The sequence below is a fragment of the Nomascus leucogenys genome, chromosome 4 (assembly GCF_006542625.1).
Source record: "Nomascus leucogenys isolate Asia chromosome 4, Asia_NLE_v1, whole genome shotgun sequence".
Taxonomy (NCBI): Eukaryota; Metazoa; Chordata; class Mammalia; order Primates; family Hylobatidae; genus Nomascus; species Nomascus leucogenys.
The window spans coordinates 79,841,935-79,869,892 of NC_044384.1; the positions used below are offsets into that span (position 1 = coordinate 79,841,935).

Here is a 27,958-nt window from a genome sequence, read left to right on the forward strand (position 1 = left end):
CAGGCGTGAGCCACCGCGTGCGGTCCCTAAAATGTCTTTATATGTCAATCATCTAGTCCAATTTGGTCAATGTATATATGAGGAATCAGAAACCAGGAGAGGGGGACGTGACTTGCCAAAAGTCACAGTAAACTCCTAACCAAACCAGGACTACTTGCCAGGTTCTCTGATCCCCAGTCCCAGGCATTTTACTTATAGCCATCTTGGATCTTGAGCAGTCCTGAGATTCTATGACTCTGTGACTCTATGGTTCTATAATTCCAAGACAAAGCAAACAATGCCAGTGCTCCAGGCAGCCTCAGCACAAGAAAAGAACATGGTCTAGACTGAAGTACCAACTAAATCATCTCCTTTCAAATTATCACCGACACCATCATGGATTCAAGCACCGCACATGGTCCGGTGTTTCTGGTATTTCCTCCAGAAATCACTGCTCCGGAATATGAGTCCACAGAACTTTCAACCACGACCTTTTCAACTCAAAGCCCCTTGCAAAAATTATTTGCGACAAAAATGAAAATCTTAGGGGTGAGTAAGACTTGCCCCTGTGTATATTCTACTGAGGCAGGGGAAAGGCTAGGGACATTATCTGTTGGCACATGTTTGAAGGTAGGAGCCCATTCCAATTCTTCTTTAAGACAATGTGAATATACAGTGTTGGTGGGACATTTGAGAGAGGATGTTTGACAAGAACAAATCATGTGGGTCTGGACTTGACAAAAAATGCTATCATTTAGGACTCACCTACTTAAAAAGTGATAGTTGCTATGGCAGTAAATGAGATTACTCAGACTGAGAAGGCGGACTGAGAAGAAGAGAAGGGAGCACGTAGACTCACACGTTGTACACCTTCCATCTTTGTATATTGTCCTCATTAGTCTTCCCTAGCACTTGTCAAACCACTGCTTGGTGTCACAGTGTATCACACGAGTGGCTCAGAGAGGGACAGAAAAAAAAAAAACCCGAAGAGATGGGGAGTCCTCTGGGCCTGAGAGTGTGACAATACCTCAACAGGCTCAGAGAATTGGCCATCTCCAGGCGGGGCTCCTCACAGTCCAATTCCGCTTGAGGCCAGCCTGGTATACTCATTTAGAATTCGGTGTTTCTCAAACATTCACATTTATGGGCTAAAGAGCTGAAGAACTTATGAAGACACAGGTTTCCCAGCCTCACCTGGAGACTGTTCAGTAAGTATGGGATAGGGCCTGATAGTTCGCATTTCTAGCTCCCAAGTGATCCTGATGTTGCCAATCCATGGACCACATTTTCAGGAGCACTGATTTAGATCATTTTACCTATCACCAAATACCAGATAGAGGAATTAAGGAAGTACCCAGGAGCATCATAAAGGGACTTCTATTATTCTTCCCCTGATTACCAAAGACAGTAATTGCCAAATCCTTTTGACCAAAAGAAGATCTTCTAAACAGAAGGGAAACTATCACTTTGCTTTTCCTCACCATGACCTTTTCCTCTATTTGCAGACTATCCAGATCCTGTTTGGAATTATGACCTTTTCCTTTGGAGTTATCTTCCTTTTCACCTTGTTAAAACCATATCCAAGGTTTCCCTTTATATTTCTTTCAGGATATCCATTCTGGGGCTCTGTTTTGGTGAGTATAGTCAATCAAGTTCAATTTGAAGCCATGCCAACCAGGATGTTAGGGAATTCTTCGCAATGAAATAAGCTAGATCCAGTTGTACGACATGCTTTCAAAAGTGCAAAAAACTAACCTTGTTGAAATTATTTCCCCATTAGTTCATCACAGTCACTGATATTCCATCATTAGGTCTTGAAGTTCCTTTGGGAATATTTCTTTTGAGGCTTGCAGTTGTTTATTTGGCTATTCATTCATGTGAAATTAGTTACTATTTATTATAAACCAGATACACAGAGAAAGGCAATGAGCCTCTCCCCCAAAGACCTCTCAGCCTAGCAAGAAAACATGTAAACAGATCACTTCAAGGCAGTGTGATAAATGTTATCACAGAGGTGCAGGAAATGCTTATGTAAGCAGAGATGAAGGGGCAATTTATTCTTTACAGAAGTGAAGTGGGAAGGGTTTCTCAGATATACCTTTTGAGCTGCAGAGAGGTATTTATTAAACCCAATGTAGTCACAATCAATAAACATTAACTTAGGACCTAATTTAGTGCCAGATAATGGGCACGGCAATGGATTCAGGGAAAAGAAAGCAGTGCCTGAGCTCAAGGTCTCAGTTGAGTGAGGAGTCAGACAATTAACATAGGGTGTGATGAGGGAGAATAAACACAGGGGCTGCCTCCATAGGAAAGGCACCAACAAAACAGAGGGGACAACGCCCAGGGACATTTCCAGCTTGACCAAGTTTTAAAGGGTGAATGGTTAATCAGGTGAGGACACACACAGAAGATGGGAGTTGGGATGCCCGAGTGTAAGGATTAGGGATGTCTTGTTGCATGCCAAGAGAGAAATATGAGCAAAGGCTGAAGGTATTAGAGAGCATTTTCTATTATGTGAACTATAAGAGTTCAGCACAGGCTGGGCGCGGTGGCTCACGCCTGTAATCCCAGCACTTTGGGAGGCCGAGGCGGACAGATCACAAGGTCAGGAGATCGAGATCATCCTGGCTAACACGGTGAAACCCCGTCTCTACTAAAAATACAAAAAATTAGCCAGGCGTGGTGGTGGGCGCCTGTAGTCCCAGCTACTCGGGAGGCTGAGGCAGGAGAATGGCGTGAACCCGGGAGGCGGAGCTTGCAGTGAGCCGAGATAGCACCACTGCAGTATGGCCTGGGCAAAAGAGCAAGACTCTGTCTCAAAAAAAAAAAAAAAAAAAAAAAAAGAGTTCAGCACAGGGAGTGAGGGTGGAGAGATGAGGCTGGAAAATACCCATGAAGGGGCTGGAAATTTAAACATGGATGTGCTGTAATCAGATTTGAAATTTCCACTAGACAACAATGCTACCACATGTGACCCACTTCCAAGAAAAATCCTGGAGCTATTTAAGAACTACCAGCAGATTCACTGCAGCCCCACCTTATGTTCCCATCCAAGAGAACACACTGGATTGTAGTAAGATGGAATCCAATCTTAATGATTGTAAACTGACTTGACATCCCTTTGTCATCAGATCAAAGCTAAGTCCACAATAGGTATAAAAGGAACATGGATGAGTAAACCAAAGCCGTGGTTAAAAAAAAAAAAATGTTCAATTTCAAATAAAAAGTTAGGGCTAAAGGAGATTTCCAGACCAGTGTTTTGTCCACTATTCCATTTGTGGAAAGTCATATAAAGCAACTCACCTTTCTCACTGACCTGAGGAGTGTGTGAACTTAGAAGGTGGGCATGTAAAAGAAATGCATAGAAGTCTATTCTGTAAGAACTCAACATCAGCTACACATGGCCATCATTAACATATTTATTCCTCTTAACAGTTCATTAATTCTGGAGCCTTCCTAATTGCACTGAAAAGAAAAACCACAGAAACTCTGGTGAGTTATATTCCTACTTTATTAAAAATATATTTTGTAGCCAGGCACAGTGGCTCACGCCTGTAATCCTAGCACTTTGGGAGGCTGAGGTGGGTGGATCACGAGGTCAGGAGTTTGAGACCAGCCTGGCCAACATGGTGAAAGCCCATCTCTACTAAAAATACAAAATTAGCCAGGTGTGGTGGCACACACCTGTAGTCCAGCTACTCGGGAGGCTGAGGCAGGAGAATTGCTTATACCCGGGAGGCAGAGGTTGCAGTGAGCTGAGATCGTGCCACTGCGCCCCAGCCTGGGCAACGGAATAAGACTCCATCTCAAAAAAAAAAAAAAAAAAAAAAAAGAGTAATGAGTTACATTTTCACTATTTCCACTTTATTAAAAATGTATAACTTTCAAATAATTTATCCTGGCCTTGAAAAAAGTTTGTAAAATCATTAGGTCACCATAATTCCACAAACTATGAAGTATTGATGCCAATAAACAGCGTTTGCTTCCTGTTTTCCTAGAACTATAACCCACTATGCCAGAGGAGAAAGTTTCTCCAGGTCATCTAGTTTAGCTCTTATTTTGTGTATGAAGACACTGAGGCTTACAATCGTTAAATGGCTTGTCCAAATTCCCAGCCAATTAATGGCAGAATTATTTCAATATTCCAGTTACTTATTCATTCTTTTTTGTTTTCTGGGTATTTACAGCATACCAGGCACTTTGACAGGCACTACTTTGACACATATGAAAGGCAAACTGTAGACAATCTAATTAAACCATAAACAGAATCTCAAAATAAAGAATACAGTGCTACTGAATGTAAAGTTATAGATAAATTATAAGTAGAATATTTTTACTTTACTCAAAGAATTGAAGACATAAGATATTACTATGCCAACACATGATTTTAGCAAAGGACTGAAAATCCTTAGTTTGTCATTTTAGGGAGAAATTAAAAATGGCAGAGAAGTGCAGCATTTAGTTAAACACAGGAGTCTTAAAACAAAAATGTAAATAGACCATGACTTTTACCAGAGAATCAAAATGCAATTGTCACAGGCATACCCTTCCTCCCAACTGAATAAGAGTTAACTTAGGCATAGAATATGGGGAATGGAAAGGTTACTAAAAGTTCACAAGATCCCCTCATTGTGTAGATGAAGGCCTGAAGCCCAAAGATGTGAAGCAATTGGCATAGGATCACAGAGCTGCCTCGTGGCATTAAGATGCTGTGACTAACATCCTGCTCTCCATTCTCTGCACTCATTTCTTTGTTTGTAGTACAGGCTGGGCCCCAATCACATTGTTATGTTCTTATTCTATTTCAGATAATATTAAGCCGAATAATGAATTTTCTTAGTGCCCTGGGAGCAATAGCTGGAATCATTCTCCTCACATTTGGTTTCATCCTAGATCAAAACTACATTTGTGGTTATTCTCACCAAAATAGTCACTGTAAGGCTGTTACTGTCCTGTTCTTGGTAAGTATGTTGCATTTATAGAGTGATGAGTAAACGGCTTAATAGAAAATATTTATTAGCACTCAATCAGCACCATTCAGATCATGTTGTGGATACACATGTATTTTCTTTTATTGAAAAACATTATGAAATCCATAATATTTGATAGACATTACACCAGGCATTGTGGAAGAGAAAAATAAACACATTATAACTCCTACCTTTAGGAATTCACAGGAGCACAAGAGATAAAACATATACACAAATCAGTATGAAACAAATATAAAATGATATACTAAAAAAATAAAGGTACAGCAGTATGGCTGTAGTTTATAGTCCTACATGTACATTAGAATCACAGTGGCATGTTTTTACAGCCCTTGATTTGGTTTTAACAGGCTGAACTTCTGATAAAGCATGATAAGACTGAAAAGGGGCATTTATTTTAGCTGCTTCCAAAATACCACTGAGGTTAGTGTAAAAGAATGTAAAAGGTTTGATCCACATGGAGAGAAAAAGAGTTACCAAACACATCAAAAATTGCTGAGGAAATTGAAAACCCACCATCTAAGGCAAAGGGGGGGTCATATTAGAAGATATTTCCTATGGCAGAGCCTAAGAAACACTTAACATTTGAATGCACCAGGTCCACAGAAAGCAGGACTGAAGAGCAGAAAATAGGGAAACTGATTTTGGTAATGGTTAAGTATGGCTATGTGGATCAACTCTTCTCTGAAAACAGAAGTTTTTTTATTAAAAAACAAAACAACCTTAAAGGCATTAAAAAGCTGAAAGGTCAGCCGGAACTACTAGATCAATTTTTAGATGAAAGCCTGCAACCTGAAATTTACAAGTGGAATTCTGAAGAGCATGAAAGCTACTTATGCCTTCAGACCATAAGCATCATTTGCCAGTGATGCTTATTTGGAATCCAATACCTGGCTCATGTGAACTGAAAGAGAAAGAAGTCAAGGTTTCACGTCCACTTAAGGTATAAAGACTTAAGAGAGATTTCAGACCAATATCCTTGATGAACATTGATGCAAAAATCCTCAATAAAATACTGGCAAACCGAATCCAGCAGCACATCAAAAAGCTTATACACCATGATCAAGTGGGCTTCATCCCTGGGATGCAAGGCTGGTTCAACATACGCAAATCAATAAATGTAATCCAGCATATAAACAGAACCAAAGACAAAAACCACATAATTATCTCAATAGATGCAGAAAAGGCCTTTGACGAAATTCAATAACCCTTCATGCTAAAAACTCTCAATAAATTAGGTATTGATGGGACGTATCTCAAAATAATAAGAGCTATCTATGACAAACCCATAGCCAATATCATACTGAATGGGCAAAAACTGGAAGCATTCCCTTTGAAAACTGGCACAAGACAGGGATGCCCTCTCTCACCACTCCTGTTCAACATAGTGCTGGAAGTTCTGGCCAGGGCAATCAGGCAGGAGAAGGAAATAAAAAGTATTCAATTAGGAAAAGAGGAAGTCAAATTGTCCCTGTTTGCAGATGACATGATGATTGTATATCTAGAAAACCCCATTGTCTCAGCCCAAAATCTCCTTAAGCTGATAAGCAACTTCAGCAAAGTCTCAGGATACAAAATCAATGTACAAAAATCACAAGCATTCTTGTACACCAATCACAGACAAACAGAGAGCCAATTCATGAGTGAACTCCCATTCACAACTGCTTCAAAGAGAATAAAATACCTAGGAAACCAACTTACAAGGGATGTGAAGGACCTCTTCAAGGAGAACTACAAACCACTGCTCAATGAAATAAAAGAGGATACAAACAAATGGAAGAACATTCCATGCTCATGGGTTGGAAGAATCAATATCGTGAAAATGGCCATACTGCACAAGGTAATTTATAGATTCAAGGCCATCCCCATCAAGCTACCAATGACTTTCTTCACAGAGTTGGAAAAAAAAACTACTTTAAAGTTCATATGGAATCAAAAAAGAGCCCACATCGCCAAGTCAATCCTAAGCCAAAAGAACAAAGCTGGAGGCATCATGCTACCTGACTTCAAACTATACTACAAGGCTACAGTAACCAAAACAGCATGGTACTTGAACCACAACAGAGACATAGATCAATGGAACAGAACAGAGCCCTGAGAAATAATGCCGCATATCTACAACTACCTGATCTTTGACAAACCTGACAAAAACAAGAAATGGAAAAAGGATTCCCTATTTAATAAATGGTGCTGGGAAAACTGGCTAGCCATATGTAGAAAGCTGAAACTGGATCCCTTCCTTACACCTTATACAAAAATTAATTCAAGATGGATTAAAGACTTACATGTTAAACCTAAAACCATAAAAACCCTAGAAGAAAACCTAGGCAATACCATTCAGGACATAGGCATGGGCAAGGACTTCATGTCTAAAACACCAAAAACAATGGCAAAAAAAGCTAAAATTGACAAATGGGATCTAATTAAACTAAAGAGCTTCTGCACAGCAAAAGAAACTGCCATCAGAGTGAACAGGCAACCTACAAAATGGGAGAAAATTTTCGCAACCTATTCATCTGACAAAGGGCTAATATCCAGAATCTACAATGAACTCAAACAAATTTACAAGAAAAAAACAACCCCATCAAAAAGTGGGCAAAGGACATGAACAGACACTTCTCAAAAGAAGACATTTATGCAGCCAAAAAACACATGAAAAAATGCTCATCAACACTGGCCATCAGAGAAATGCAAATCAAAACCACAATGAGATACCATCTCACACCAGTTAGAATGGCAATCATTAAAAAGTCAGGAAACAACAGGTGCTGGAGGGGATATGGAGAAATAGGAACACTTTTACACTGTTGGTGGGACTGTAAACTAGTTCAACCATTGTGGAAGTCAGTGTGGTGATTCCTCAGGGATCTAGAACTAGAAATACCATTTGACCCAGCCATCCCATTACTGGGGATATACCCAAAGGACTATAAATCATGCTGCTATAAAGACACATGCACACGTATGTTTATTGCGGCACTATTCACAATAGCAAAGACTTGGAACCAACCCAAATGTCCAACAATGATAGACTGGATTAAGAAAATGTGGCACATATACACCATGGAATACTATGCAGCCATAAAAAATGATGAGTTCATGTCCTTTGAAGGGACATGGATGAAACTGGAAAACATCATTCTCAGTAAACTATCCCAAGGACAAAAAACCAAACACCGCATGTTCTCACTCATAGGTGGGAATTGAACAATGAGAACACACAGACACAGGAAGGGGAACATCACACTCCAGTGACTGGTGTGGGGTGGGGGGAGAGGGGAGGGACAGCATTAGGAGATATACCTAATGCTAAATGACGAGTTAACGGGTGCAGCACACCAACATGGCACATGGATACATATGTAACAAACCTGCACATTGTGCACATGTACCCTAAAACTTAAAGTATAATAATAATTAAAAAAAAAAGAAAAGAAAAAAAGAGATTTTCTCCATATTAAACTAGGTCTTTGATAGGCTACTACGCTCTTCAAGTAAGGGCAAAAAGATATACAAAGTACCCTGCCCCAAAATAGCAAAAGAGTCGCTGAACAAAGTTTAAAAAGAAAAAGTATTTGAGAAGTGTGGCCACAGGCCAAACCCCTTGACAACCTCCTTGCACGCCCCAATCCCCACTGACCTTTGCTAGGCATAAACTGGATGAGGCAAGAATGCTTTACCTGAATTTGGTCTTGGTATGTGGTGACCCTGGTACCTGGCAGAAGCAAAACCAAAGTCTATCTAGGAGAAAAACATTCATTAATCTTAATAAATTCCCATGAAATTTTCCATTGAAAATTAACAGTAAGCACTCAAAAGAGGCATAAAAAGAAATAAGACAATGCAAATGACAACTAATGGAAACAGAATATAGCAAAAGCAGTATCACCCGTAAATTTCTGATACTAAGCATATTAGAAGAGATTTTAAAACCACAATATTTATCATGTTTTAAGAAATAAATGATAAACTTTAAAATACCTCAGGGAATATAAAATAAAAGAAAGTGAACTAGAAGATTTTCTGTGTAAAACTATTATGTACCCATAAAAATAGAAAATTAAAAAAATTAAAATTAAAAAAAAGATGATCCCGGTAAATAAGAGTTTAAAAAAACAAAACATAACTGCATTCTGTTTACAAGAAACAGCTACACTAGTAACAAACAAATAGATTTAAGGCAAGAAGCATTGCTAAACATATAATAGGGGACTTTCTATAATAAAAGGGTCGATCCACAAGAGAAATATTACATTTCTAGGTTTGAATGCTCCTAATAACTCAAAGCCAAAAGGAAAAGCTAACTCAGCTGAATGAGTACAGAAAGCTAAAATCATCATGAGAAATTTTAGCACACATTTCTCAGCAACTGAAAGAATATGTAGACAGACCATAAAATTATAGAATGTTGAATATAATTGATAAAATTGACCTAAATGTCATATACAGAACGAACACTACACCAAATAACTACAATTATAATACTGTCAACTGACATTTTTAATTGACAGATAAAATCATATGTATTTATCATGTATAACATATTTTGAATTACATATATACATTGTGGAATGTTTAAATCTAGCTAATTAACAAAGGCATTACCTCCCATAGTTATCACTTTTGCAGTGAGAACACTTAACATTCACTATCTTTGCACTTTTAAGAATACAATAGCCATCATTCTCAGCAAACTAACACAGGAACAGAAAACCAAACACCTCATGTTCTCACTCATAAGTGAGAGTTGAACAATGAGAAGACATGGACACAGGGAAGGGAATATCACACACCAGGGCCTGTTGGGGGTTAGTGGGACAAGGGGAGGGAGAGCATTAGAACAAAATACCTAATGCATGTGGGGCTTAAAACCTAGATGACAGGTTGATAAGTGCAGCAAACCACCATTGCACATGTATACCTGTGTAACCTGCACGTCCTGCACATGTATCCCAAAACTTAAAGTAAAATAATAATAAAAAAAGAATACAATATACTGTCATTAACTATGGGTACCCCACTGTACAACAGATCTCTTGAACTTATTCCTCCTCTCTAACTAACTGATGGAAGTGAGAAGACAATAGAATTACATCTTTAAAGTGCTCAAACAAAATAATGCCAACCCAGAATTCTAGGCCTGGTGAAAATGTTCTTCAAAAATGAAAGTGAAATAGCCAGGCGCGGTGGCTCAGGCCTGTAATCCCAGGACTTTGGGAGGCCAAGGGGGGTGGATCACTTGAGGTCAGGAGTTTGAGACCAGGCTGGCAAACATGGTGAAACACCATCTCTACTAAAAATACAAAAATTAGCAGGGCGTGGTGGTGGGCAGCTTTAATCCCAGCTACTCGGGAAGCTAAAGCAGGAGAATCACTTGAACCTGGGAGGCGGAGGTTGAAATGAGCCGGGACTGCGCCGCTGCACTCCAGCCTGGGCAACAGAGCAAGACTCTGTCTCAAAAACAACAACAACAACAACAAAAACACAATGAAAGTGAAATAAAAACAACTGACAAAATTGAGAGATTTCACTTAGACCACTTTCAACAATTAGCCATGTGCTGAGCCTACAAGCCTCAACAAAATTCAAAGGATTAAAATCATACACAGTATATTCTCTGAAAACAATGGAATTGAATTAAATATCAATTTTAAAAAGGCAAAAAAAATCCTCAAAACTGTTTTGAAATTCTAAGTTATACAAGGCTCAAAGAATTTACAATAGACATAAAAAAATTAAAAACAAAATAATAGAAATATTTATATAAATTGATTACAACTAAAGTGTTCTTTGAGGAAACTTTATGACCTCAAAGGCAAGTATCCGGAAAGAAAATAGACTAAAAAATAAATTATCTAAATATTCATACCAAGAAATTAGATTAAAAAATTAAATTTAAAGAAAATGAAAGAATTGAGATATGGTATTCTGTAATAGACATAACAAAGAATAGAGATAAAAACTAATGAAATACAACACAAACAATAGATAAAATAAAGCTAAAAATGGATGTTTGAAAAACTAATAAAATTGGTAAACCCCTAGATATTTAAAAAGAAAAAAGAGAAAACACAAACTATCATTATCAGAAATGAAGGTGTATCACTATAAATACAATAGCCAAGAATATATGAGGAAATTATTAACATAAAGATTATTTGATGCGTTAGATGAAACTGACAAATTCCTTATAAAACCTACCTACCAAAAGTATGCAAAACCACCTGCCATGACTAACACAGGAAAAAATGTATATATCTGATTGGTCTTATATCTAATAAAAAATCAAATACATAATTTAAAACTTTCTCTCAGAAAAGAAAAAGCAAAGCCTTGCAGGAGCGGACTAATTCTTCCAAACATTTAGAAAAGAAACAACAATAAACTGAATACTTTCAATTCACTTCCCAACTCACGAGTATTCGTGTGAGGCTGTCACAAGTTTGACATGAAAACATGATAAGGACATTATAAAATATTTAAAAATTACAGGTAACTCTATCTTGTAAATTTTGTGAAGAAATCTGAAATAAAATATTTAAAAAATCAAATTCAGCATAATATATGATAATATACCGTGGCCAAGTCAGTGGATACCAGAAGTACACAATTGATTTCACATTCAAACATCAATCAGCAATACACCTAAATGTGAAATCCTAAACTATAAAGCTTGAGGGGGTGGGCTGCAGGGAACTTAGGAGAATATCTTCACGACCGTGGGAGTAGACAAAGCTTTCTTAGATAAAACATAAAAGGGACTAACTATAGGGGAAAAATAAAATAAAATGGACTACCAAAACACAGAAAGGGAGAAAATTTCCTCTCTCTATATATATATCTCTCACAAAAGACCCACATCCGGAATATATTAAGCACTCCTGAAAATCAATAATAAAAAGGCCAAAAAAAGAGTAAGACTTGAGCAAGTACTTCACAAAGAAAGATAGATAAATGGCTAGTGAGCATGTGAGAACGTGCTCAACAGTATTAATCATCAGATAGATGCAAATTAAAATCACAATAAGACACTACTCCACACACACTAGAATCATTTTAATTAAAAGGACCGCCAGTACCAGGTGTTGGAAGGAATGTGAAGCACCTGGAACTTTTATACCCTTTTGGTGGAAATGGGAAATGGAAAATGGTTCAACCACCTCGGAAAACCATTTGGTGGTTTTTAAAAAAGTTAATCATACACCTACTTTATGTCTCATGATATATACAAAAATGTTTATAGCAGTCCTATTCATTATAGTTAAACTGATCAGGAATTCAAATTTCTATCAACAACAAAATGGCTAAAAAAAGGTAATTTTTCAAATAATAGAATACTTCTCAGCAATATAAAAGAACAACCTACTGACACACAGAGGAGCAGGAATGAATTTCAATTTATTATACTGAGGCAAATAATTTCAGATAAAAAATAAACAGGCAAATTTAACACACGATGCTAGAAATCAGAAGGGTGGTTGACTCTCAATAGGGTGGGAGGATTGATTGGGAAGGGACACAAGAGAACCTACTGGGGTGATAAAAATGTGATATATCTTGACATGGAAAGAAAAAGAGATAAAATACATTTCTTCTTTTTTTTTTTTTTTTTTTTTGAGATGAAGTCTCACTCTGTTGCCCAGGCTGGAGTGCAGTGATGTGATCTCAGCTTACTGCAACCTCTATCTCCCAGTTTCAAGTGATTCTCTTGTCTCAGCCTCCTGAGTAGCTGAGATTACAGGCTCATGCTGCCATGCCTAGCTAATTTTTTGTATTTTAGTAAAGATGGGGTTTCACCATGTTGCCCAGGCTGGTCTCAAACTCCTGAGCTCAGGCAATCCACCAGCCTCGGCCTCCCAAAGTGCCAGGATTACAGGCATGAGCTGGCGCAACCGGCCAAAATACACTTCTTTATATATAAACTTTGATATAGTTAAAAATGGAAAATATAGTTTTAAAGCAGATAACAGCAACATTTTCATGTGTTTATATGCAGAGTGCATATAACGACAAGAAGTCAAGAAAAAATTTTCTTTTTAAAAGATAAAGAATATGAGGAAGGAATTTACAAAAAGGAAACTATACTGGCCGAACATACAATAATGCTCCAATTCACTAATAGTCAGGGAAATGTCAATTAATTGAACAATGAACTAATATTTACATCACAAGACTGGCAAAAATTAATGAGTTATAATTTATGGCTGGTACTTACCAGTGGTGAAAACAATGTTCTTGTATATCTGGAGTAGAAGTGTGCAATGTCACTGCCATTCTGGGAAGCAAGGAGACAACATTTACCTACCTGAATGATAAACAGACCTTTTAACCCAGATGTCTATCTCTACAGCAATTAAACCACCTATATATAAGGGTATATGTACAACAATGCTATTGCAGCATTGTTCAGAGGGGTAAAACAAGCAAACAAAAAAACACAGAAAAAAGGAGGAAATCAATCAGTTCCTGTCACAAAAGAATAAATGAATGATGACAAACTACACCATGAAATATTATGTGGCCATTAAAAACCATGTGGCTCTAAAATAGCTATTCAACCTATAGTTAAAATATAGTAGACAAATAAGGCTTTAGGAGAGGATGTTAACCATATTAACCTTTGCAACCTAAGTATAAAGTAAAGCTCTCAGAAGACTGCAGACTTTAACTGGTAAGTGCAGGTGTGCAGCCTCTGGGCTACTGACAAGATGTGTATCTCTATTTGTGCTCATAGTTGCCAAAATACAAAATATTTTGAAGGTCTTTTGCCGTGATTGAAAAAAACACAGGTGGGGCCGGGCCATGGTGGCTCATGCCTGTAATCCCAGCACTCTGGGAGGCTGAAGGGGGCGGATCACCTGAGGTCATGAGTTCAGCCCTGCCAACATGGTGAAACCCCGTCTCTACTAAAAATACAAAAACTAGCCGGGTGTGGTGGTGGGCGCCTGTAATCCCAGCTACTCAGGAGGCTGAGGCAGAAGAATCGCTTGAACCTGGGAGTTGGAGGTTGCAGTGAGCCGAGATCCTGCCATTGTACTCCAGCCTGGCTGATAAGAGTGAAACTCCGTCTCAAAAAAAAAAAGAAAAAAAAAAAAAAAAAAACGGTGGAACTACTAGCTCATGCTTCTTATGTCTCTTTTGCTTTCTCTTTTACTGAGAGAGTTTTCTTTTTTCCCTCTTTTTCTTTTCTATTTTTAATTCCTTTTCCTGTTTCTTCACCTTCTTTCTTTCCCCTTCATTAGACCACCTTTTATATATGCATTTCTTTGCATTTTATGCATTTATAAAATGGACTATTTCCTACATATATAAATCAAAAATGTATTATTTTATATGCCTTTCTCTAAAAAGATAATATGCTATGCTATGCTATCCTATGCTATGCTATGCTATGCTATGCTATCCTATGCTATACTATGCTATGCTATGTTATGCTATGCTATCCTATGCTATGCTATGCTATCCTATGCTATGCTATGCTATGCTATCTATGCTATGCTATGCTATGCTATCCTATGCTATGCTATGCTATGCTATGCTATGCTATGCTATGCTATGCTATGCTATGTTATGCTATGCTATGCTATGCTATCCTATGCTATGCTATGCTAGCTATCCTATGCTATGCTATGCTAGCTATCCTATGCTATGCTATGCTATCCTATGCTATGCTATGCTATGCTATGCTATCCTATGCTATGCTATGCTATGCTATGCTATGCTATGCTATGCTATGCTGTGCTATGCTAAAATAGATGTATACTCTCATAATCCTTCACTGATTTGATTCCTAAGCATCAGATACACTTGAGATATGTGGGGAAGCTTTTATTATCTGGGCATCACTACTATAATCAGAAAAACCATTACTGTGCTAACATCATGACTCTTCATTTTTTTTCTTCTTCTTCTATTACAGGGAATTTTGATTACATTGATGACTTTCAGCATTATTGAATTATTCATTTCTCTGCCCTTCTCAATTTTGGGGTGCCACTCAGAGGACTGTGATTGTGAACAATGTTGTTGACTAGCACTGTGGGAATAAAGATGTGTTAAAATATTATTTAGCAATGACTTCCACTTGTAAGGGAAAGCCAAAGGACACATAGAATCTTAGGGCTGGGAACTCTTTGAAGCAAAGGGGAGTGGCTCAAGTGAGGGGGTTCTGGGGACATTTTGACTGAGAAAGCACATTCTGCCTCTTGGCAATGCCATCTGCCCCTCTCTCCAAATCAAATGGTCACCTTAGTGTTGTCACCTCTGTTAGTCATGTATTATTTCAACTAAAGCACAGCAATGTGGTGTTGCAAAGATAGGAACCAAAGCCCAAGGCCTGGGGTGACCCAGTCATCTAACTTCTCTGGTTGATGACATCTCCTGCTGATTTCACTAAGAGTCTCCACCCAGTGGCTCCTACTCCAATGGTGTGTGGAAAGATGAGTTGGTTGGTGGAATGGTTTGGCCCACAAATTCTACATTAATGCTGCAAGATCCTTGATGTTAAAGAGCTGATCAACTAGAATAGTAACAATAGTAAAAATAATGAGGGCAAATATTGGTGGAACCACTACTATATTCCAGGCATCATTCTAAGTATTATATAAGTGTTACTCATTTAATCTCACAAAAGTCCTAGGAGGTGAATTGTATTATTATATCCACTTCACAGAAAAGGAAACTGAAGCACAGAGAGGGTAAGTAATTTGCTCAAGGTCATAAAGTTTGCAATTGCAGAGCCATAGTATCAACAAGCAGTTGGTTCCAGAATCCAAGGTCTTAATTCCAATGCCAAGCAAAGTTTGGAAGGGACTATTTTCCTCTGGATTATCTTAACAGCTTTTGCATTCAATCTGTTATGATATCTCGTGCTTTGTAGCCTATGGAGTATACCACTATAAACTTGTGAAAAGAGAAATAAGGTCTTAGTACTATTATAAAAATAGTTTTGAACTTATAGAGCACCTACAAAGGTCTCAAGGACCCCAGGAAAACCCAGACCACACTTTGAGAAACACTACCTTATACAGTATTGCCTCTCACTGGCTGAATACCTCCTAAGTATTAGAAGTCTTACTTGTATCATCTCACTTGTCCTGACAGCCCTCAGGGTAGATATGTCTTTTGTTATAGTCATAAAAATTGAAGCTCAAAGTGGTTATCTTTTCTGAGAACACAAAAGGAGTATGATTTAGAAAGAGGATTTGAGTCAAGGTCCCTAACTTCAAATCCCATTATCCTATGTTGTTTACGGTATAGAAAAAAAAACTCAGCATACTCAAAAAACTAAGTAACAGGCTTTCATTTCTACTATTTGCTGGCAGCAGCTTAGGTTATAGGTGCATTTGTGAAGGTGAGGGATACAACATGGCAGGAAAAATAAGTAAGTTTTTTACTTCAGTGAAGTTAGGTTATGATGAAAAATACTTGGCAACTGAATGATGTACAGATGTATGAGGCTTGAGATATATTTAAGGGTGCAAAGTCTTGGGCTTTTAAGTCAGAACTAGGTTTAAATGTTGTCTTGAAGTCAAAAAGTAGTGGATGGAAGTTGTGGAGAAAAGGGAATGCTTATACACTTCTGGGGGGAATGTAAATTAGTTCTGCCACTGTAAAAAAAGCAGTTTGGCAATTTCTCAAAGAACTCAAAGCAAAATTACTATTCAACCCAGCAATCCCATTATTGGGTACATACCCAAAGGAATATAAATGGTTCTACCATAAATACATATGCACATATATGTTCATTGCAGCACTATTTGCAATAGCAAAAACGTGGAATCAACCTAAATGCCCATCAACAGTAGACTGGATAAAGAAAATGTGGTACATATACACCATGGAATACTACATAGCCATAGAAAAGAATGAGATAACGTCCTTTGCAGCAACATAGATGAAGCTGGAGGCCAGTATTCTAAGCAAACTAACACAGGAACTGAAAATAAAATACTGCATGTGTTCTCACTTATAACTGGGAGCTAAACATTGAGTACATATGGACACAAAGAAGGGAACAACAGGCACTGGGGCCTCCTTGAGGGTGGAGGATGGGAGGAGGGTGAGGTTAAAAAAACTACTATTGGGTACTATGCTTATTACCTGGGTGACAAAGTAACCTGTATATCAAACCCCCGTGACATGCCACTTACCTATATAACACATCTGCACATGTACCCCTGAATGTAAAATAAAATTTAAAAAACAAAAGAAAGAAGAAATGTTAAAATTATTAGAAATAAAGATAGAAGACTTCTTTACAAGGTCAAGGTAGTAAAGAATTTCTTAAACAGATCCCAGAACATGAATAGTACCAGTAAGAAATGATACGACCCACTTAGTCGTTATTAAGAATGTTACATAAGTGTGACAAGAGCGGCTACAAATCAAAGCCTTTTAGCAACACAAATAACCAACAAAAATAATGGGATATAGAATATATAAAATCCTCCTATACATTAATAGAAAAATACAACTTGATGAAAACTTAGTCCAAAGCCATGCACAGCCATTTCACAGGAGAAGAAAACAAAGGTTAATATATGAAAAGCATTCAATTTCTTAAGCAGTTGTGGAATGAAAGGAACGCTCCTACCACAATGGTATGAGTGTAAATGAAGACAACCACTTTAAAAACTATTCCCTAGTAAAGGTAAAGATACACATCCTTTATCACCCAGCAATTCCACTGCTAGTTAATATACGCAAGACAAATTCTTGTACATGTGCAACATATGACATGTACAAATGTTTCCAGGGCAGGATTGCCTGCAATACCTCAAATGTCCATGGACAGAGAACAGATCAATTGCATCACATTCCCTACTGGAGGACCACATATTGGCAAAAATAAATTACTTGAAGCAAATCAACAAAGATGAATTTTACACATTTAATGTTGAGCAAACAAAGCAAGTCACAAAAGAACATCATAATTGGACTAAAGACTTACATGTTAGACCTAAAACCATAAAAACCCTAGAAGAAAACCTAGGCATTACCATTCAGGACATAGGCATGGGCAAGGACTTCATGTCTAAAACACCAAAAGCAATGGCAACGAACGCCAAAATTGACAAATAGGATCTAATTAAACTAAAGAGCTTCTGCACAGCAAAAGAAACTACCATCAGATTGAATAGGCAACCTACAAAATGGGAGAAAATTTTCGCAACCTACTCATCTGACAAAGGGCTAATATCCAGAATCTACAATGAACTCAAACAAATTTACAAGAAAAAAACAACCCCATCAAAAAGTGGGCGAAGGACATGAACACACTTCTCAAAAGAAGACATTTATGCAGCCAAAAAACACATGAAAGAATGCTCATCATCACTGGCCATCAGAGAAATGCAAATCAAAACCACAATGAGATACCATCTCACACCAGTTAGAATGGCCATCATTAAAAAGTCAGGAAACAACAGGTGCTGGGGAGGATGTGGAGAAATAGGAACACTTTTATACTGTTGGTGGGACTGTAAACTAGTTCAACCACTGTGGAAGTCAGTGTGGCGATTCCTCAGGGATCTAGAACTAGAAATACCATTTGACCCAGTCATCCCATTACTGGGTATATACCCGAAGGACTATAAATCATGCTGCTATAAAGACACATGCACACATATGTTTATTGTGGCACTATTCACAATAGCAAAGACTTGGAACCAACCCAAATGTCCAACAATGATAGACTGGATTAAGAAAATGTGGCACATATACACCATGGAATACTATGCAGCCATAAAAAAGGATGAGTTCATGTCCTTTGTAGGGACATGGATGAAACTGGAAATCATCATTCTCAGTAAACGATCGCAAGGTCAAAAAACCAAACACCGCATGTTCTCACTCATAGGTGGGAATTGAACAATGAGAACACATGGACACAGGAAGGGGAACATCACACTCTGGGGACTGTTGTGGGGTGGGGGGAGGAGGGATGGATAGCCTTAGGAGATATACCTAATTCTAAATGAGGAGTTAATGGGTGCAGCAAACCAACATGGCACATGGATACATATGTAACAAACCTGCACAATGTGCACATGTACCCTAAAACTTAAAGTATAATAATAATAAAATATATAAAAAAAGAAAAAAAGAAAAGAAAAGATATCCACTTTTTCTTTATCACTCAAGAGAACATGAGTGAAATTCATGTTATTACAGGGACATTTTTTTTTTTTTTTTGAGGTGGAGTTTTGCTCTTGTTGCCCAGGCTGGAGTGCAATGGCTCAATCTCGGCTCACTGCAACCTCTGCCTCCCAGGTTCCAGTGATGCTCCTGCCTCAACCTCCCGAGTAGCTAGGATTACAGGCATGTGCCACCATGCCCAGCTAATTTTGTATTTTTAGTAGCGACAGGGTTTCTCCATGTTGGTCAGGCTTGTCTCAAACTCCTGACCTCAGGTGATCTGCCCGCCTCGGCCTCCTAAAGTGCTGGGATTACAGGCATGAGCCACCGCACCCAGCACAGGGACAATCCTGATTCTGGTCCATGTTTATGAAAAATCTGTTTGTTCCTATATCTTACTATTATTATTAAAGGTTACAAGTTACTTACAAAAAAAAAGAACATCTTATTAATTCTACCTAAATAATGATTAGAAAACACAAAAACTAAGCAATATGTCGTGTGAAATATAAACATATGTGGAAAGACAAAATACAACGAAAAGGAAGACAGTGATAAACACCAAATTCAGCATAATTATGAGCTCTGATAAAGAGTGTGGCTTGGGGAAGGATAACATGAAAGCCTTCAAAGGTATCAGTGACACTCTTGTATCTCTAATCATAGCTGTGGGTACATGTTTTTTTGTCTCACTGTTATAAGTACTTTTTTCATACATATTATTTAATTTTTTGAGAAATATAATTGAGGAAGCAAAACATCTTATTTTCATTAAATTTTTATCACATAATGATATTTTTATAGTCAACACCTGCAGAAAAATGTTACTGTTACATATCGGTCTCCAATGATAGCATATTTATTGGTACATAAGAGAAAAAACTCTTTTCAATAACTATGAGGTCATACAATTGCGTTTTTTTTTCAGCTATATTCCCACATCACAAAAGCAAAGAGAGTGATCCAGTATCTGCACACAGGAGTACATCAGACATTTTTATATCTTAAAATGAATAGTAATAAGTGTTTTGCCATTTAAAGCTGTGTCACTTCAACAAATTAATCTTTGTGGGCTTAAAATTTTTGGACTAGAATGCAATAATAATAATACCTACCTAATGGGTTTACTGTGAACCTTAAGTGAAACGTGGAAAGTGAGTTTATCAGTGCCTGGAACTTAAAAATCACTTAGTAAATGGTAGTTTTAAAAATTTATAATTGAGATTTTCTTGCTCTAGACATCACTTATTTTACCATTTACCAGCTTTGCAACTTGGAAATGGCTTCCTCCATTTCGTGAACTTTTGTTTCCACAATTATAAAACAGAATCAATATTATATGTGGGGTAAGGCTTATACGTGGACAATTCTCGACATAAAAGTAATGGGTGCAGCACACCAACATGGCACATGGATACATATGTAACAAACCTGCACTTTGTGCACATGTACCCTCAAACTTAAAGTATAATAATAATAAAAAAATTAAAAAAGTAATTATTTAACTAATATTACCTTCCTAGCTGTTCCAAATGTAAAATAGTCCCTTAGAACAGAAAGAAGACTCTATAAAGTTCTTAAGTACTTCAAGTTACATTTTCCTTAGTATGAATTATTTATAAGTGCAACAACGGGATTTTCTGACTCGTAACCAAGTTCTATTTGCAATTAGATCTTTAGCCTCACCTCTGACGAGCCCTGTGTCTCCCTTACCAATTCTTTGACACCAGAAACCTCCAACAGCAGATATTTCTGGGTGCCAGGGCCTTGCTGAGCAGTTGGGAACATGGCATAATGTTACTTCCTAATGGAGACCTTGGGGACAATCACCTGGGTGAAAGAAAGAGCCAAACAGAACCATTCCTTCTCAGCACTGCCAGGGACACAGCAATCACAAAAACTGACCCTGCCTTCAAGGGACAAGGAGACAATGGCTGATTAAGGCAAGGACACAAATAATTATGATGTAGCATACAGTTTTCATACAGAAGGCAATGATTAAAAAAATTGGAGTGCTAGGACGTGTAGAGAATAAAAAGGAAATTCACACCAGGAAAATACTAACTAAATAAAAGTTGGCATACTGTGAAGCAAGGTCACTAGATAATGAAAATAGGCTTAATTCAAAGAGAAATATTTTAAATATGTTATCAACCTAATAAAATATTCTCAAACCTTGGGGGAAGAGTGATGGTGATATATCAAATAAAGTGCTATTGACAAATCCAAATTGTAGTAAGAATTTCAACACACTCAGGCACTAAAATGTTGATCATTCGAATCAGCAAAGACAAGGTAAATGTTTATGCATTCATACAAATTCAAATTCAAGTTTATTTGGGAAGAATCATACATAGAACCACCTAAGTTATCTCATTGGCCACAAAGTAACAAACAACCTGAGACTGACTGGGGAAACACAGGGCTCAAACAGAGAAAAGGACGCAAAAGACCAGGTTGTGCAGCCACAACTCAAGCCCCTTTGCTGCCATACATTTGCCAGGTCCTGACCCTGTTCCCATGCCAACTAAAATGAAGGCACATGCCTCTAACCACCCCACCATCCAGGACTCAAACCTCAGGTTTCACAACCATCCACAACTCAGACCCTAGGTAATTATCCTCCCATCACCAATCACTCAAGCATTTCAGCAGATATGCAGAGACCCTCAATTAGAATGTTAAATGGATGATGGATCTTCTGTTCCCACTCTCCTTCACTCTACAGCATCTCTGAGAGGTGACTGCATGGCTTTACTTGAGTATTCTTGAAGAAGTAAATTCTCTATTCAAATGGTAGCCAGTTCCCCTAATGAACCGCTCCAGTGATTTTTTTTTAAGTGGCATCTTTTTAAATATCACACCACAATCAGCCTCCCCAGAACTACTTCTACCCAGTGGGTCTAACCCTATGGTTCCAAACTATCTTAAATTTAAAAAGAGAGGCAGAAAGAGAAAGAGAGAAGAGATGAAAGAGAGAGACAGGAATGAACCTCGAATTAGGCAACAGAGCTGCCTGCCATATTTCATCCTTTTAGATTAAATGAACAAATAATTACCTAACTATAGCTCTGTGTCTCTAATAAAATGAAGCAATGAACAAGGAAATAAAAATGTAATTAAAAATCCCACATATGAACATAAAAGTTGAATATTGTAGGGAGAGAGAGATGACAATATCTTTGGGCAAAACTTTGATTCACATCCCAAATATTTAGACTCTCCTGACACCACCAACTTCTTCCATTTCCCTACTTGATCTAGCACTGGGCTTGATGACCCTGCAGCTCCAGACTAGATTAAAAAGACAGGGGACACAAGGGAACTTGACAGATGGAAGAAAAAGGTGGGTTCAGAGGTAAAAGTGCTATTTCAATTTATATTTCCAAATATGGAGGCTAATTCTTGCTTTGAGTGGCTGGGTACATGTACTATGGCACTAAAGTATAATTTTAGGACATTTCTGCTAAATCTGACACAAGATATATACATGGTTCATTAGAAACCTAAGCGTGAGCCAATGAGGACAACATCTGGGGATCCCTAAGTATAGTGCTGCCAAGTGTACAGCCTCAGTGATTCTTGAATCTCTGCATGGATGCCTCCTTTCCACCTACTCAGCCCTAAAAGTGAAGCCAGAAGGTAAAAGTCATTGCTAACAGCCCATCTTTGGCCAACTTCTAGACTCTTTCTTGTCCTTAGGGACCTACCATCCACACCTGCTTATAGGGTGGGGGCTGCAGAAGTTCTTCTAATTAAGGTAGCATAAGCATGCCAGGCAGTCCCCTGGGGTCTTTTTCAAGAAGTGAAACCTGGTAAGGCAGAAACTTTTATTGCACCTCCTTCAGCTATGGTAAGTGTTAAACCAAAGTAATTGGAGTGAAGCCCAAGGTAGCGGAAGCTACTGATTTCCTGTCACCTGATGTCTATCAGCGATTTCATCTTCAGGCCTGGACTACCTCACCCTCCCAGTGTGCTTGAGAAACGAACTGCACCCACTGAACTCCGCAGCTAGCATCCAAATCAGCCCTTGAGATTTGAGGCCTTGGAGACTCAGGTAAGGAATCAATTTGCTTTCTTTAAATGACTTAAAGGAGGTGATGGATAAGGTATAGAATGGTTTTGAAGACTAGAGGTTCTTGGTCTTAATTCTAGAGTTTCCCTAGTCAGACTTCCTAAAAGTTCTATAACTTAAGGAGGAGTGACGATATGAAGGCTTGCTTCCCACTCACTCCTCTAATCAGTCTCCCTCTCAACAATTACCCTACGCAGTCAACTGTGAATCATTCCACAAAAGTAGTAGATTGCAGCATATAGATTAAATCATGGTTTCTAAACCATTGGGTTCAAACTGGAGCTCTACCACTTACAAGCCACATGACCTCGGACAAATTACTAAACCTCTAAAGCCTCAGCTTCCTCATCTATATAATGGGGGCAGTGGTACCCATTGCATTATGAAAATTAGAACTAAAATCCTGAATCCCTTAGGACTTCCCAATACCAAATGAGAAAATAATCAGTCATAGCCATAATGAAAAAAACTCCATTCCTCTTCCTATGAATGCTTTTGTCTACATTAAATGTAAATATACCTAGAAGTATAGGTGGCTTTACAGGCTAACATTTTCTGGAGGGGATTTGTGGACACCAAGTTGAGCACGAGATCCTGCCTCAAATCTATCACATGGGAAACCAAGAGTAAGAGGGGGCACTGCAGATGGGAGGGAGCTCTAATGAAGGAAAACAAGGATTAATTTTAATCATGTCATTACTGTTTTCTGAATCCAGTATATAAGCGATTCCCTTTCCCTGTTTCCCATAAAATGGCTTAATCTCACTGAGAATCCGGTGGAAAGAAATGTTTAATCCAGCATTGTGAGCATTTGTGTGTGTGTGTTTTGTTTGTTTGTTCGTTTTTTAGTGGAGACAAGGTTTCTCCATGTTTGCCAGGCTGGTCTCAAGCTCCCGACCTCAGGGGATCCGCCTGCCTCAGCTTCCCAAAGTGCTGGGATTACAGGTGTGAGCCACCGCGCCCAGCCATTGTGAGCATATGTAAAGCTTCCCTGAGGAAGTAGCTGAGTTTGATGTTCAGCTTAACGTTACTGAGCTCATAGTACATAGAAAACAGGTTCCCTATGCAAGTCTAGTAGGATACAGGATTCTCGGAAGAAAGTAGTTGATGTCTAGTAAGGAAAGCAAAGAGCTAGGAGCTCTGAAGGATTCCTTGCAATCAGGCAAGGAGAGCAGGAACGCCCTCAGGTGATGTGCATGTCTAATGCAGAGTTTGATTGAAAGTAAAGAGGGAGGGAGAAGAAACCCTTCAAAGTTGAGAAGATTCAGGAAAGAAGGTAGAGGACATGTATAGACCAGTGGCTCTGGTGGTGGTAGTGGGATATGAGCTGAATTCCAAAGGCCTTGAGGGGTTAGATGAAGGGTTTCTCCAGCAGGTAATGACAGGCCAGCAAAGGAGTTCAGGCTCAGGAAGAGCATCACTCAAAGCAGTGATTGGGAGCTTGATGTCGCAGCCTTGTGGACAATGGATTAGAAAAGAGAAAGACTGAAGGCAGAAAAGCATGAATGGAAATGAGAAACTCACAGGTGACTCTGGATATAGAAAAAAGACCCACATGCAAAATGCGTTGCAGAGGTAGAAATGGCATGACTTGGCCACTGACTGACCAATAGCCAAGATGAAGATGGACCGAGAGATGATGGAGCTAAAGTGAAATGTGGTCCCAACTCTCTAAGCCTGGGTGGCAGAAGAAACAAATAGAACAATCTGAGACATGAGGCCTGAGAAAAGACCACTGACTTCGCAGCACAGTCCTCAAAGAGCAGTTTCAGTCCAGTGACTGGCGGAAACTAGTTGCCAAGCATTGAGAAGTGAGTGGGTGGAGAGGAGGTGGGGGAAGAGAGTGGGTAGCAAAGCTTTGAAGCAGCTGCAGTGAAGAAAAAGTGAGCCTGGGCAGTGGCCAAGGACATTGCTAGATTAAAAGAAGAGGACTTTGGGATTCAGGGACACAGAAGTACATTTTAGTCATAAAAGGAGTATTAGGCACCTTAACAAATGCAACTTATCTCATATTCTCAAAATGATACTTTCAAATGGGGAAGGCAACTATTACCCTAAACTTACAGAGAGACCACAAGAGGAGCAAGCAAGAGACATGGGACTAACTCTGTCTGCTACATATTGCCAGAAATTGGGAGACTGAAGGTGCAAAGAAGAAATAATTTCTTGGAAGGGCTAACAGCTTGGTTGGACTGAGATGGGCTGAAAAGCACAGAGAGAAGGGAAGTAAGAGCATTCTTCCTCGGAGATAAGTGCACAGGAGGCCAGAAAAGATAAAAATGCAAAGCTATTTTGAGTGGAAAAGAATGAAGGTGAGGTAACAAAAGTGAGGCAGTTTTAAACTTCTCAGTATATGATGGTATGAGTGGACTTAAAAGTCTATTCAAACCAAAACCCATAAAGGCTGTGAGATCGTCTTCAGTGGATGGATGTGAAAACAGGGGTGCCTTTAAAAATAAAAAAAATTTGCAGGCGTTAGTGTGAGTAATTAAATGCGGTACTGAGTGATCACCTGAGTCTTGATTTTAACATTCATGCTGATTTTGACACCAGCAAATGTAAAACTTACTGTTATCATATTTTGGCTAATGTGGTCCATAACCCCTACCAATCTACCAACTAGTCTTTGAGCACAAATGTGCATTGAGCACTAAGTCATTGTGAAAAATTTATTTTAATGATAAGGCAAAATTGCAAGAATCTCCAATTTCCGTAGGAGTATGTGGGCTAGTTTTACGTATTTATGAATTCTCATGGAATGAAAGCTTTTCATTACAGAGATCTATATATATACGATATATATATCAGATATATATATCATATATATAGATATATATAGATATATAGATATGATATATAGATATATATGATATATAGATATATATATCAGATATGTATCAGATATATATATGACAGAGAGATAGTTTCCATAAAAAATAAAAAACAGAGAAAGCACTCGTGTTTGTTTATAAACTACTATTTTATACAAATATTTGTTTAAGGTCTGTAGAAGTATAGTTGCCATCATGAGATACCATTTTAACAAAGAAATAAAATACACACACACACACACACACACACAGCCCTCGTGGTCATTATTGCCATTAGTCACAACAGGCATAGCCCAAGTAGAATTGGCTTATAAAAAAGGTTTATCTCACCAATAATACAGACACAGCTTTAATCAAGAAGTTGATGAATAAAATGAAATTAAAACAATGGTAGTCCAATCATCTCCTTCAGTTCAAACAATTGATGATCTTTGCACTTTAAGTTATCTTCACTAGAGTTACCCCTCTGGGGCGGAGTGTAGTGACTCCCAGCTCATTCCATACTTGCCATAGGACCTTGGGAAAAATAACCTCTCTGAACCTCCATTTCCTCATCTGCAGAAAGTAGTCAAAATGCCTACTTAGGAAGGTGTTGAGTTGGTAATACCATATACAATATCCCTAGTATATAGTAGGTGCTCAGTAAACAACTATAATTATCTGGACTCACCTATAGTACAGCAGAAAAAGCATCAACATCAGAGCCATGGTGACTGCCTTCTAGCTTGGCTCTGCTGCTAACCGTGAGGTCTTTACCAAGGCACATTCTATACCCAGACTGCAGTTTCCTCATTTGTGAAATGAACAGAATGGTTTCTGAGGTTTGGACTAGCTCTAGAAATCCTACCTGGTGACCAGAATCAGTCTGCAAACTCTTTAGTGGGCTATATTAAAATATTCCTTTTTGTTAGATGACTTGTAGAGTGGCTTGTTGTACAAAGCAGATCCCCAGGACCATGTGGCATCTGGCTACCTAGGGCAGGGGCAAAATCAAGTGAGAAACAATCAAAGTTTCTTCTCTCTTTCCTCTAGCCCATGCGCCAGACGGATAATAATTTTCAATTGATTTATAGTCATTCACATAGTGCATATATTGGAAGGAGAAAAGAGGGGTCATAGGGAAAGGCTGAATTCCTGTTTCTCACAGGAGACAAAGCAGCCTGGTACCCTGGACGCCTCATTTGAGAGATCCAAGTCTTCATTTTAAATCTTTACTGGCTGGGCGTGGTGGCTCACAACTGTAATCCTAGCACTTTGGGAGGTGGAGGGGGCAGATTGCTTGAGTCCAGGAGTTCAAGACCAGCCTGGGCAACATGGCAAGACCCCATCTCTAAAAAAAATATAAAAATTAGCTAAGTATGGTGGCGGTTGCCCATGGTCTCAGCTACTCCAGAGGCTGAGGCAGAAGGATCACCTGAGCCCAGTAGGCAGAGGCTGCAGTGAGCTGTGATCATGCCACTGCACTGCAGCCTGGGCGACAGAGCAAGGCCCTGTCATGAAAACAAACAAATAAAGATTTACTAATTATGTAACTTGGCAGAGTAACCTAACTTCTCCGTGCCCTTGTTTCCTCTTCTATAAAACACAGGTGATTCACCCCTTGCCTATTCTATAAGGCTCAGATGAGATGCCATGTGTCAAATTTACTTCTAGCCATAAAGTAGGTATAAGTGTGAGTGACAGTAGTCAGCTGCCTGTTTTACAGCACACCTGCAGCTACTCAGGTCTGACTGACTTCAGTAAGATATACTTCAGCCTGTGGTCTAATGGCTGGGATGTGGCACTGGCTTCAGTAAGATATGTGACCTGGATAGACAGTCTTGATTTCCAAGACATCTTACATGACTTACGATCAATAAAGACAAGAGCAAAGATGTGTCCCCAAAAGAGGGATTTTCAGATTCCAGGAAAGACCCAATGGAGTCCATATAAGTGGTTAACAT

At 38.6% G+C, this 27,958-nt stretch overlaps 2 protein-coding genes across 5 annotated transcripts in view; both read left to right on the plus strand.

Annotated features, from left to right (window-relative positions):
• Window positions 1–272: 272 nt before the first annotated feature.
• On the plus strand, window positions 273–15,033 carry LOC100588553 (membrane-spanning 4-domains subfamily A member 5). The gene is made up of 5 exons (XM_003275219.3): window positions 273–528; window positions 1,485–1,613; window positions 3,418–3,474; window positions 4,791–4,943; window positions 14,890–15,033. Exons 1-5 carry the CDS (start codon window positions 376–378, stop codon window positions 14,998–15,000), a joined length of 603 nt encoding a protein of 200 aa, XP_003275267.1. The 5' UTR covers window positions 273–375; the 3' UTR covers window positions 15,001–15,033.
• MS4A1 (membrane spanning 4-domains A1) overlaps window positions 370–27,958 on the plus strand; it is a 36,987-nt gene continuing 9,398 nt past the window's right edge. For 2 of the 4 annotated variants that reach the window (XM_030810880.1, XM_012499253.2), the window contains exon 1: window positions 22,973–23,166. The gene's annotated coding sequence lies outside the window, so the exon portion shown is untranslated. The other 2 variants (XM_030810881.1, XM_003275221.3) reach the window with 2 other exon arrangements.

What these genes read in the sequence shown, in the direction of transcription:
- LOC100588553 (XM_003275219.3), top strand. Translation starts at nt 376, where the DNA reads ATGGATTCAAGCACCGCACATGGTCCGGTGTTTCTGGTATTTCCTCCA. An exon ending in CATTCTGGGGCTCTGTTTTG is followed by an intron (nt 1,614 to 3,417) that starts GTGAGTATAGTC and finishes TCCTCTTAACAG; the next exon opens with TTCATTAATTCTGGAGCCTT. An exon ending in GAAAAACCACAGAAACTCTG is followed by an intron (nt 3,475 to 4,790) that starts GTGAGTTATATT and finishes ATTCTATTTCAG; the next exon opens with ATAATATTAAGCCGAATAAT.